Raw genomic sequence first — 13,756 nt, forward strand, 5'->3', positions numbered from 1 at the left:
AACTGACTGTGAGTTTATGGATTGTGCAAAAGTGGTCACTGATGTTTGTTAGTTTGCTCAAAAGTATTAACAGTTGATACAGAATGAAATGATGGGTTCCCTGTTTTCATTACAATACAGGGCTCATATTTGTAGAGCATACAAATATGAAGTTTAATATTTATATTTTGTTATTGAAGAATATGATTTTCTAGTATTGGCAGCAATTTCTAAAGTAAACACAGGCATCTTGGAAACGACTTTGGCAATAAGGCTGTTTCTGTGAAAAATTCAAGTTTTTCATTTCTCTGTAAGTATTAACATGAGCATCATTTCCTGAATAAACTGTTCTGAGAACTTTCAACTTCTGGGAAACAATCCATGTATTCTATTCATTGAGCTGTTTAGGGTAAAGAATGATTAATAAGTTGAACTGCACACATGTACATAACCAGAACAGATATAACTTTCCACCTCTGTTTTGTTATGTGTAGGTAAGACAAAATTATGAAACCCTCTAACCTAAGTTATTTTAATACATAACCATTTAAAACCACTTGTGTTATAGGGTTTCATATTTTTGTAATTATTTTGCCCTCAGAAAGGTTTCATAAAACCAGATGTATTTTAAAACATTTAGTTCAAGTGTGAAACAACTGTTGAACACAATTTTTCATTGTCCACATGACAATGGGTGTAGGATGTTCTTGGTTTGATTTTTTAAGAATGCTGTTTTGAACAATTGTTATAAGTTTCAAGTGTTTTAGCTCTAAATATTTGACTACAACTTAAGATTATAGAATAACATAACATACTATTTTGATATCTGTGACATTTCATGATCTCATCTTTATGTGCAGAAGTTTATCTTTGTTTCATTTTTTCTGATGGGAAAGAAAAGGAATCTGATACTAGCTTGCAGTGAGTTATTTTGCTGTAATGGATAATTAATTACAAAGATATGATATTCAAACACCTATTAGTTATTAGTGGTGAGCAAAAGACTAAACGAAAACCAAACAATTTGCTCACAGCAGTGAAGAGTTGTGAATTCAGTAAAACAGTTCTGCTGTGTCTCTATGTAATTAGTTCTTCAGAAAAACAGTTAGTAATGAAATATGTTATTCTTATTTAAGTATGTATCTAGAAAGAAAGCTTTGTTAATCAAACAACAGATAAATCTATGTTCTCTATACTTTACGAAAGTGTGAACCTGGAACTCCTGGTTGGCAAAAGCCTGCTTGGTTAATACTCTAAAGAGTTGGCAGGCCTGATATTTGTAGCAGGCAAATTTTTTTTAATTTTCTAGTGTTACGTAAGATATTCATTTTCAACAGTATTCAATTTTGAAGCATTAGATATGGGAGGATTCTTGTAATTATTATTGAGTTTAAAAAAAAAATTGGACCCAGAGTTTTCAGAAGCTGTAAAACAACCTAGCTCTGTAAATTCATAGCCTGTAAGTTTGAAAACTAGTAGAGGTTTTTTTTAGTGCTTCTAAAATTGCTAAAGGTAAAATATATAAAGATGATATATACATTAAGAAAAAAGTTGCATTTAAAAGAGGATATTTAAACCATATGTATATGTTGCCATCTGGTGCTAGTGTGTTTATATCATGTAAAAGTAATCAGTCACAGTCCTTCCTGTTTGTAAAATGTATGAAGACCATAAACAGCTTCACCACATAATTCACAGAGGCAGTTAATGTGCTAATGCTGTATCTCAATTAATTTGTACTGTTTTTGTTTTTCTGTCGACAAAACAGTTTTGCTAACTAAACTGAGACTTGTTCTAGTATTCCACTGAACTGAGGCAACGATTACAACCTTGTGTCCAGCAGAAAGTGGTTTCTCAAGTGCAGGTTGAGTTACTGGAACTCTTCTTGTTTTGAATGTCTAACTTTGTAACTTAAATTTTAAAATGCTGTTTTAGTATCAGAGTCATATCACTTAACAAGAGTTGCACAGAGCTCTGTCTGAGCCATGTCTGTGTACAAATACAACAGGTGGCTGCATGGCCAATACCATGACTGATACTAACAGGATCTAAATCCAGAAAAATTATTTCCAGGTAAAAATAAAAGAACCAATAGCAGGCCTAAAACTGGGCATCATGACAGACTGGATGGATGTTTTAACAAACCCTGCCCCTAAAAAACATGAAGGGCAGTAATTTTTTCTACTAATATAAATAGAAAGAAATAGTAAATATTTTTCTCACCTAACTGTTATACAGTCCTGGGTAATTAGTGGTAATTACTAATTGATGGTTTTAGTAATCAGTTACATTTTATTAGACAGTTAGTACTTCAAATCATGGTACATAGAAACAAGGAAATGCTGGATTACACAGTTAGTACCTCAAATCATGGTACATACAAACAAGGAAATGCTGGATTACACAGTTAGTACTTCAAATCATGGTACATACAAACAAGGAAATGCTGGATTACACAGTTAGTACCTCAAATCATGGTACATACAAACAAGGAAATGCTACATTACACAGTTAGTACTTCAAATCATGGTACATACAAACAAGGAAATGCTGGATTACACAGTTAGTACCTCAAATCATGGTACATACAAACAAGGAAATGCTGGATTACACAGTTAGTACTTCAAATCATGGCACATAGAAACAAGGAAATGCTGGATTACACAGTTAGTACCTCAAATCATGGTACATACAAACAAGGAAATGCTACATTACACAGTTAGTACTTCAAATCATGGTACATACAAACAAGGAAATGCTGGATTACACAGTTAGTACCTCAAATCATGGTACATACAAACAAGGAAATGCTGGATTACACAGTTAGTACTTCAAATCATGGCACATATAAACAAGGAAATGCTGGATTACACAGTTAGTACTTCAAATCATGGCACATATAAACAAGGAAATGCTGGATTACACAGTTAGTACTTCAAATCATGGCACATAAAAACAAGGAAATGCTGGATTACACAGTTAGTACCTCAAATCATGGTACATACAAACAAGGAAATGCTGGATTACACAGTTAGTACTTCAAATCATGGTACATATAAACAAGGAAATGCTGGATTACACAGTTAGTACTTCAAATCATGGTACATACAAACAAGGAAATGCTGGATTACACAGTTAGTACCTCAAATCATGGTACATACAAACAAGGAAATGCTGGATTACACAGTTAGTACTTCAAATCATGGTACATACAAACAAGGAAATGCTGGATTACACAGTTTGTACCTCAAATCATGGTACATACAAACAAGGAAATGCTGGATTACACAGTTAGTACTTCAAATCATGGCACATATAAACAAGGAAATGCTGGATTACACAGTTAGTACTTCAAATCATGGCACATATAAACAAGGAAATGCTGGATTACACAGTTAGTACTTCAAATCATGGCACATAGAAACAAGGAAATGCTGGATTACACAGTTAGTATCTCAAATCATTGTACATATAAACAAGGAAATGCTGGATTACACAGTTAGTACTTCAAATCATGGTACATACAAACAAGGAAATGCTGGATTACACAGTTAGTACCTCAAATCATGGTACATACAAACAAGGAAATGCTGGATTACACAGTTAGTACTTCAAATCATGGTACATACAAACAAGGAAATGCTGGATTACACAGTTTGTACCTCAAATCATGGTACATACAAACAAGGAAATGCTGGATTACACAGTTAGTACTTCAAATCATGGTACATACAAACAAGGAAATGCTGGATTACACAGTTAGTACCTCAAATCATGGTACATACAAACAAGGAAATGTTGGCGAGAGCTGATGAATACTTGTTTTTTTCTCTGTTTTTGATTAATCAGTTGTTGGAACAATCAGAAACTAATAACCAGAAAAACTCATTTCAGTCAGTATGATCAGAATTTCGAATATTAGTGGAATAATGTAAAACAGTAATGATTGGAAATGGTCATTTTTGATTAATAGAAATCCATTGGAAACTGGAAGGAATGGAGAGTTGTCTAAGTTTTCTATTATACATGTAAAAATGGACAAAATTTTATATTAATCGTTACTAAGTGTTTTAAAGTTTTTGTCGAATAATTTTCTAAAACATACATGTAGATGTTTTGAAATGTTTACATTTGCTATCTAAAGTAATTATTTTCTTGCAAAAAAATTCCATATGAAAAACAGAGAAAAATATAATATTTTGATCAACTTTTTCAATCACAAGAAACAAAGTCAGGAAAGTGTATTACTTGTTTTACTGTCTGATGTTTTAGTTAGGTGTTCTGCAGTTTTTACTCATTGCTCCTCTGTTATTCCATCAGTAGATTTAAGTTAGAATGACCTAACCCTTATTTTTTGAGAATTAATCAAATTAACTGTAAAAGTGAAAATGTCAAATTCTATAATTAAAAAGCTTAGGTGGGTGACCAACTTCAAGTATGTTGTTTTGATTTTTAAAATGCTGGTTAAAATTTATTGGCTAGTAATATAAATGTATCAAAAGTAAATTACAAGTAAACATTTTAGTACTGTTTTTCCTTTAAAAAAAATCTAAATTAAGATAGGATGACAGCAACAGAATTCTTTTTTAAAATGGTCAGAATAATGTCAGTCATATTAGAAAACCTATTTCCTTGATTAATGTACATTTAAAGGAAGACGCTTTAATGTTACAATTTACAATTAATCACACACAGACAGTATCCCATTCAAACGTATGTACCTATTTTTATTGTACATGTAGCTTCAGTTGCTGAGTGGAGGACATTATTTATTCTGGCTATTAGCCAAAACACTGGTTCAAGAGTACATGTCAACACTGGAGGGTTAATCTTAATGCTTTTTTTTTTTTTTTAACAGAAGGCAGATTAAGTGTATTTCCTTGACCCTGTATTTACCTTTATTCAAGATTAACTTTGCTATATCACTTGTTATGTTGTTTTACTATTGAAATATCTAACTTAATGTCATTAAGTTTGTGACTTTTCAGTTGAATGAGGAATTCAAAATCACTTCCTCTATGAAAATCATATTTTATTCTACCGGGCAGAACATACATCCATCCTTCATTGGTACAGCAGTAAGTCTACTGATTTACAAAGCTAAAATCAGGTGTTTGATTCCTTTCAGTAGACTCAGCAGATAGGCTGATGTGGCTTTACTATAAGAAAACACACACACACAGAACATACATCCATACAACAGATATATATATATATATATATATACATTTTTTTTTTTCATTATTATTAAGTTCTGTTAAGAGGTGTTTTATTTTAGTGGGTTTTTTGTTGTCTTTAATTATATTACTTAGACTTTAACAAGCATGTTTTTCCCTGATGACAAAGTGTCCAGAATTCATGATAGAATTGTTATCACACTTCCTTATTTTACTTGTGTTAAAAACTGCTGAAATTAGGTTGTTTACATTGATATATTTAACTACCTTTAATCTGCTGTAATTATCTAATTGTTTCAGATGATAAAGTGGTACTTGTTTTGTTCCAGCTAGGTTTAAACATATTTATACGATTATGACGACTGGAATGGATCTCCATTGTTATTTAACTCTTGTGTTAGTTATATTCTGGAAACTAAATAACAATAAAAATAGGAAACTGCAGTCCCATTGTGATGGTAGTAAAATTAATGAAGTCACACAAATGGTGCTAGTCAAAATAAAAAGTTTTCAATCATATTTTGTTGTTCTTGGTTGGAAATTATTTAAATATGACCATATTTTACATCATTTATGGAATATTTAAAACTACTGAAACATGTACATAAACGTGTAGAAACTTAGTTATTGAACAAAAGCTGTTTTGACTGGAAACAAAACAATGGACATTGTATTGTTAACATCTTTCTATTATTATTTAAAATCAGTTTGAAGTACCGAACATAATGAATTCTACTTTCAGAACTGATCGATAAGTTTCAATTTGTACTGTTTTCTTTGTACTACAGAATGAACTACCAGTTAGATATCTAATTAAGACAGACCACTACTGTTAATTCCATGTACTTACTAGATTTAATGTATTATACTGTATGTTGTAGTACTGGTTACAGTAAATGTTTGAAGTAGAGTTCTATATTAAACAGTCATGGCAAAACTGGTGTAACACCAGGTATATAGAAGCCTAAGTTATCCAAAATTTGTCAAAAGTAAAACAACTCATTTGTTTATAGTTTTATGTGGTTGTAGAACATCACTAATGTTGGAGTGTAAATTGACGTCCAAGTAACAATGTATTTTTGACTGTGATTAAACTATTTAACAAAATTGTTACTTTTTCTTGTTCCTGGACAGAAAGTGTTATTTTCCAACTACTTATGCCTAAAGTAAATGGAAAAGACCTACTTTTCTCTTCAAACTTTGCTTTTATGACCTGGGAGCGTATAACAAAAACATGATGGGAGACTATATTTGGGATCTGATACGTGAAAATGATTTACATTACAGTCGCAAATCTTGAAAAACTACTCACTTCTAAACATTTTTCTTCAACTTTAGTATAAATACATGTAAATCTTGATTCATATGTTGTTTTATTCAGCCCTTATGTAAATAAAAATGTGCAAATTAGTCCATTTTGACACAGAAAATAAGTTCTAAATTTCATTATCCAGGTCACAAAAGTAAAGTTTGAAGGAAATAATGGCCATTTTCTGTACTTTTACAACATAAACAATTAAAAAATAACACATACTATCCAGGAACAAAATGTGTTACATAATGTTATCGATGTAGTTAAAAAAGTTGAATGCACTTCACTTTCTTCCACTTGTTGAATTAAAATAATTTTACTCTGACTGAATCATTTCTAGAACTTTCCAGTTGATGTTATTTGTTAGCTACATTTTAAAAGTTGTATAATAATTGCTTGGTTTGAATGGTAGTGAAAACAGTAAACTGTAAATAAACATTTGGAGTTTGTAATCAGCAGTTTGGTTAGTGAAATGAGAAACAACTTTGTTAACAGATCTTATAGACTAACGAAGTTCCCATAGAGTTTTGTGTATCATTATTACCTTTCAGTTATCTGTTTGCCCTTTATAAAGAAAACAGATATAGTGTGTACAATGATTAAATGTTGCTTTGTACGTGTACTGTTCAGACGTGTGTATTCCTATATAGGCACGTAAACCATCTGTCAGAAGAACTTATCTGATAATTCAGCCTGAAAGGCTTAGGATAATTTTTGTTTATTGTTTATAAGGATGTTGGATTGTAAAATCTTGTTGTGTAAAAATAAAATTGTTTGAAAAATAGAACAAGTGGCATCAGTAAGCAACAATGCATAGTTTGAATTTATTACAGGAACAATGTGCAGTTTGAATTTATTACATGAACAATGTGTAGTTTGAATTTATTACAGGAACAATGTGTAGTTTGAATTTATTACAGCAAAATGTGTAGTTTGAGTTTATTACACATTAAATTTACTACACATCATTAAAATAAAATTTTCTAACTACAAACATGTGAAGATAAGAAGTGTTGGATTTTTTTTTACCAAATTTAGTGTGATCAGTGTTACAGGTAACTACATGTATGAGCAGACCTATACTGCAGTGTATGTTGCACAGATATTTACTTTGCTTGTAAAGTAACACTAATATAAACATGGCCAAAGAAACATGTGCAATAAAGATTTTTAATGTTGCAATAGAAACTTAAAATGCAAGGTCAGATTGTAATAATTAATAAATAGTATTTTCAATAAAAGAAACTGAATGCACATATCTCGGAGTTCATGGTTGTTGAAAATTTTCATTAAAGCAAAAATTGTTCTATAATAATTTTTCTGTTTTTTTTATAACTTCTTACCAATTATTATATCACCATAACACTAACTGGAGCAAAATTATTAATGTAGAGTGAAACAAAGGGTTGAAAAATACAAAAAGGAACCACAGTTTGTTTTGTTTTTAATGAATGACTGCAGAGTGTAACATAGTTACAATAATTTATTCTAACAGCCTCAGATTTTTGACTTTTTCATATGTGCTTGTTTTTTATTTTATTACTTTACAATCCACTTTAAGACCCTAGGTAAATAAAACAATAAATCACCATAGTAGACCGTGATACAGACAACCAGTCAATTTCAAATCTTGTGACATATTTAGCTCATGTTAGTCTTATCAAATAGTTTTATTTATCTAAACTAATAAATTTCTAATTTTTAAAGTTAATTACTTTTGTTAAAATGTATACATAAAAATGAAATTTTGGACTTGTAAGTTGGATAAATTAGCATTCTCATGTTAACAAAGGAAAACCTAAAATTATGAAGACAAAAAACAAGTAAAATATAACTATTTAACACCTGATGGTCTGTAAAATGAGTGATTGTGAGACTGGTATAATCATAGGCTAGAATGTTACATTGAGAATTATCTAGAAATTTTTGGCTGCCATAAGGAATGTTTTATTGGTCAAGCATATTTATTTCATAAGAGGATTTATTTTAAATTTGTTTTTTTACTGAAGAGTAAAAATTGCAAGATTGTCCGAGCCATCAAGTAAGATCTAACATTTTATGACAAGAGAAAGTAATTGAAAAGTGATAGATCAATGAACACTTGTGAATAAATTATGCGAGTAGTGATATTTGAATCAAGAGTTATTTGACAAAATATTAGAAACGTATACAGCAAGTTTGTTTTTTCACTGTGTGCTGTTTTTAAATTTTTTTATTTGTAAATTGTGATACATCTTACCTCCTCACAAAATAGCATTATTGGTACTAGGCCCGGCATGGCCAAGTGTGTTGAGGCGTTTGACTCGTAATCCGAGGGTCACGGGATCGAATCCCAGTTGCACCAAACATGCTCGCCCTCCCAGCCGTGGGGACGTTATAATGTGACGGTCAATCTCACTATTCGTTGGTAAAAGAGTAGCCCAAGAGTTAGCAGTGGGTGGTGATGACTAGCTGCCTTCCCTCTAATCTTACACTGCTAAATTAGGGACGGCTAGCACAGATAGCCCTCGAGTAGCTTTGTGCAAAATTCAAAACAAACAAATTATTGGTACTGCCCTCAACTGGGGAAAATTTTCAATGCTTGTCACTAGCCTTCCACCTCTCCCTTCTGCATATTTACATGTAAATGATCATGTATCAGTGATCCACTAAGAAGAGCATGACACAACTCCTGTCATAACCATTGCCTTCTCTTTATTTGCATTTATTAATGGCTTCTCAGTTGACAATTATGGTTTGCACACCACAGAAATGGAGTGTTCTGTAGAACCTCAAGTAGTCTTTTGCTTCATAAATATGTCCATCCCAATGCAACATTTATGGATGCAAATGAATGATGCAAACAAAGATTGCTGTCCATCTTTGATGCATTGTGGCATTAAGACTCTTCATACTGCAGACCTGATATAAAATTCTAAATGTTGCCAGATGTTGGTTGATTGACTCTGTTGACAGGGTAGCTCTGCTTTTCAAAATAGGATATTATGGTGACACATCCACTGTCTGAAGTCGCACATTCCTCTGGATTTTCCAATGCATTTTTCCTTTCTTTCTTCCAGCAGAGAATGGGAGTTCTTGCCAACTTATCAGTTCCTACCTGCTGGGGTGGTGAACCATGGAGGCTTGCTGTCCTGAGTAATGTATCATACCACTCAGAGGAGGGTAGGGAAAAGGCACTGTGTGTGTGTCAAAGTTGAATATCACTTCCTACTGTTATCCTTGTGTACAATTCCATATACTGCCAGGTTTTGGCTGTAGCACTGTGCTGTATTAATGTATATCTGATAAATGTTTTGTCACCATAACATTTCTCTTTCCTACCATTCTCTGGGTGTGGTTCCTGGACATTATTTGGAGTTGGTTCAGCTAAGCAAATCATCTCATGTATTCTGGTTGGTATCCCCTCTTCTACTGCAGACTGGATGAAAAATGTCCAATGCATTCAGGTTTGTGGTCCTTACTACTGTCTCTCTATTCACGTTTCCCACCCACCGTTCTCACGATATGTGGTGTAGGTCTTCTGACCAATCTCAAAGTGACTGACAAGTGCAACTGTGTAGAAGGTGCTGGTCAAAATAGGAGTGGTTTCACACCTATTGGTGAAGAGCTGCTACATGATCATTATCATGTGGGTTTACAGATGCAGCAGCTGGAAGGCAAGTGTTGACAATTTTCACTAATAGAAGGCATTGCTAATTGGGAAAAGCTATCTGTGGGAGGAGGCAAGTATCTCTCGGAAATACATTTTCAGTTTAAGAAAATGTTAACTTATGGATACTTATATTTGTTAACATCACTGTCACCCATTCAAACTCATCTGTTCATCAGTTTGTGTATTAGTGGAGTGAATGTGTAATCTGTGATCTCGTTAATATTGAGAGGTATAACACAAAAAAATTATTAATTCACTCATTGTCAAGAATTAGTGATTTCAACTGTAACGAATAATACATTACCAGTTGTGTTTACCAGTTGTATTAGTTGTGATCAGTGAAATAAATAACAAGTTTTACGTGTTCGTGTGTGTTTTATTACCTAAAGTGTGTATTAAGTTGACGGTGTATTTTGAGAGTTTTCACTGAAAAATTCTGAAATGTATTCCTTCACGTCTTTCAGGGTAGCAGTGTTCAGAAACCAACAGTTCAGTTTGAAGCTAACCATGGGGTGAGTACAGCCTTTGTTCCTAATGCACGAGTTTTTTATTCACTAAAGTTTTCCATTCAGAGGCAGTTTTTAATAAGACAGTATTTAATACGTTATCTTGTCTTTAAGTGAGATTATCTTAGATTATATAAAAACAAGAATTGCATAATGGTAAGATTTCTTTTGGGTGTTTTTAATTAGATTTTCATTCACGAGTATCTTACAGAGTACAGTTTGTCATTGAAAATAATTTTTCAGAATAACAAGATATTGATGTTTTTTGCAGATATAATAGGAATAGCACATTATTTTAAGTAAACACTGTTTTGTAATTAAATGGCAAAAACGTCCCCTTATCTCCGAGTCAGACTTGTAATAGGGCATAAAACATCCTCTTATCTGTCGAGTTAGAATTATAATAGGGCATAAAATGTCCCCTTATCTCCAAGTCAGACTTGTAATAGGGCATAAAACATCCTCTTATATGTCAAGTCAGAATTATAATAGGGCATAAAATGCCCCCTTATCTGTCGAGTCAGAATTATAATAAGGCATAAAATGGCCTCTTATATGTCGAGTCAGAATTATAATAGGGCATAAAATGGTCTCTTATATGTTGAGTCAGAACTATAATAGGGCATAAAATAGCCTCATATGTTGAGTCAGAATTATAATAGGGCACGAAACGTCTTCTTATCTGTCGAGTCAGAATTATAATGGGATATAACACATGAGAAGAATGTCTTATTTCTGTTTTATCTGTGTTGTAAACATCATGTATTTATTTACTAATTTGAAAACAAATCTTTTTTTAATGTGATTCTCTTTTAAGAATCAAAGTCCATCTTGTTTGATTTGAAATTATAAAATGGAGGTAATATTAAGTGACTTGAAATCAGGACTGGAAAGGCCAACTTCAGGTGACTAACTGCTCTTTGAGCTACCTGTTAGTTATCCTGGTGAGTTATTATTAAAATTATGCTAGAAGTCTTTTAAAACTTTTATAAGTTTACTTTCTGAAAATGGCCATAATGTAAAATAACTTAGAACCAGGACTGGAAAGGCCAACTTCAGATGACTGACAGTGGTTTTTGTACTTACCTGTTAGTCTTCCTGGTGAGTTATTATAATTATAGTTATGCTACAGAAAGTCCTTTACAACTTGAATTACTGTAGTTTTTCTCTTAACGTTGTAGACTAGTCGTAAACATTGGTTTTGTGCTGTTTATATATTTTTTTAAACTTTATTTTGCTTTACCTTAATTTCCTTTTATGAATTTTACTAAATTTACTTTAACTTTTTACGGATGTTTGGTGCAGATAGAGTAGCTGTCTTGTGCTATAAAACACTAAATCTTCTGTACCTGTAGTGCAGACAGCCAAGCTGCTTTGTGCTATAAAACACTAAATCTTCTATACCTGTAGTGCAGACAGCCTAGCTGCTTTGTGCTATAAAACACTAAATCTTCTATACCTGTAGTGCAGACAGCCAAGCTGCTTTGTGCTATAAAACACTAAATCTTCTATACCTGTAGTGCAGACAGCCAAGCTGCTTTGTGCTATAAAACACTAAATCTTCTATACCTGTAGTGCAGACAGCCAAGCTGCTTTGTGCTATAAAACACTAAATCTTCTATACCTGTAGTGCAGACAGCCAAGCTGCTTTGTGCTATAAAACACTAAATCTTCTATACCTGTAGTGCAGACAGCCTAGCTGCTTTGTGCTATAAAACACTAAATCTTCTATACCTGTAGTGCAGACAGCCAAGCTGCTTTGTGCTATAAAACACTAAATCTTCTGTACCTGTAGTGCAGACAGCCTAGCTGCTTTGTGCTATAAAACACTAAATCTTCTATACCTGTAGTGCAGACAGCCTAGCTGCTTTGTGCTATAAAACACTAAATCTTCTATACCTGTAGTGCAGACAGCCTAGCTGCTTTGTGCTATAAAACACTAAATCTTCTATACCTGTAGTGCAGACAGCCTAGCTGCTTTGTGCTATAAAACACTAAATCTTCTGTACCTGTAGTGCAGACAGCCTAGCTGCTCTGTGCCACAAAACACTAAATCTTCTATACCTGTAGTGCAGACAGCCTAGCTGCTCTGTGCCATAAAACACTAAATCTTCTATACCTGTAGTGCAGACAGCCTAGCTGCTCTGTGCCACAAAACACTAAATCTTCTATACCTGTAGTGCAGACAGCCAAGCTGCTTTGTGCTATAAAACACTAAATCTTCTGTGCCTGTAGTGCAGACAGCCTAGCTGCTCTGTGCCACAAAACACTAAATCTTCTGTACCTGTAGTGCAGACAGCCTAGCTGCTCTGTGCCACAAAACACTAAATCTTCTATACCTGTAGTGCAGACAGCCAAGCTGCTTTGTGCTATAAAACACTAAATCTTCTATACCTGTAGTGCAGACAGCCTAGCTGCTCTGTGCCACAAAACACTAAATCTTCTATACCTGTAGTGCAGACAGCCAAGCTGCTTTGTGCTATAAAACACTAAATCTTCTGTACCTGTAGTGCAGACAGCCTAGCTGCTCTGTGCCACAAAACACTAAATCTTCTGTACCTGTAGTGCAGACAGCCTAGCTGCTCTGTGCCACAAAACACTAAATCTTCTATACCTGTAGTGCAGACAGCCAAGCTGCTTTGTGCTATAAAACACTAAATCTTCTGTACCTGTAGTGCAGACAGCCAAGCTGCTCTGTGCTATAAAACACTAAATCTTCTGTACCTGTAGTGCAGACAGCCTAGCTGCTCTGTGCCACAAAACACTAAATCTTCTATACCTGTAGTGCAGACAGCCAAGCTGCTTTGTGCTATAAAACACTAAATCTTCTATACCTGTAGTGCAGACAGCCAAGCTGCTTTGTGCTATAAAACACTAAATCTTCTATACCTGTAGTGCAGACAGCCTAGCTGCTTTGTGCCACAAAACACTAAATCTTCTATACCTGTAGTGCAGATAGCCTAGCTGCTTTGTGCTATAAAACACTAAATCTTCTGTACCTGTAGTGCAGACAGCCAAGCTGCTTTGTGCTATAAAACACTAAATCTTCTGTACCTGTAGTGCAGACAGCCTAGCTGCTCTGTGCCACAAAACACTAAATCTTCTATACCTGTAGTGCAGATAGCCTAGC

The 13,756-nt window shown here is 33.5% G+C and overlaps 1 protein-coding gene across 2 annotated transcripts in view; it reads left to right on the forward strand.

The window, feature by feature from the left end:
* LOC143222352 (RNA polymerase II elongation factor ELL-like) overlaps positions 1-13,756 on the forward strand; it is a 63,766-nt gene that overhangs the window by 12,260 nt on the left and 37,750 nt on the right. For both annotated transcript variants that reach the window (XM_076448784.1, XM_076448782.1), the window contains exon 2: positions 10,585-10,632. Coding sequence is in view for 1 of the 2 variants with exons in the window: in XM_076448782.1 (XP_076304897.1) it covers positions 10,585-10,632 (48 nt within the window). In the remaining variant the exon portion in view is untranslated. The remainder of the gene's footprint in view (positions 1-10,584; positions 10,633-13,756) is intronic.

The sequence above is a fragment of the Tachypleus tridentatus genome, chromosome 8 (assembly GCF_004210375.1).
Source record: "Tachypleus tridentatus isolate NWPU-2018 chromosome 8, ASM421037v1, whole genome shotgun sequence".
NCBI classification, from domain to species: Eukaryota; Metazoa; Arthropoda; class Merostomata; order Xiphosura; family Limulidae; genus Tachypleus; species Tachypleus tridentatus.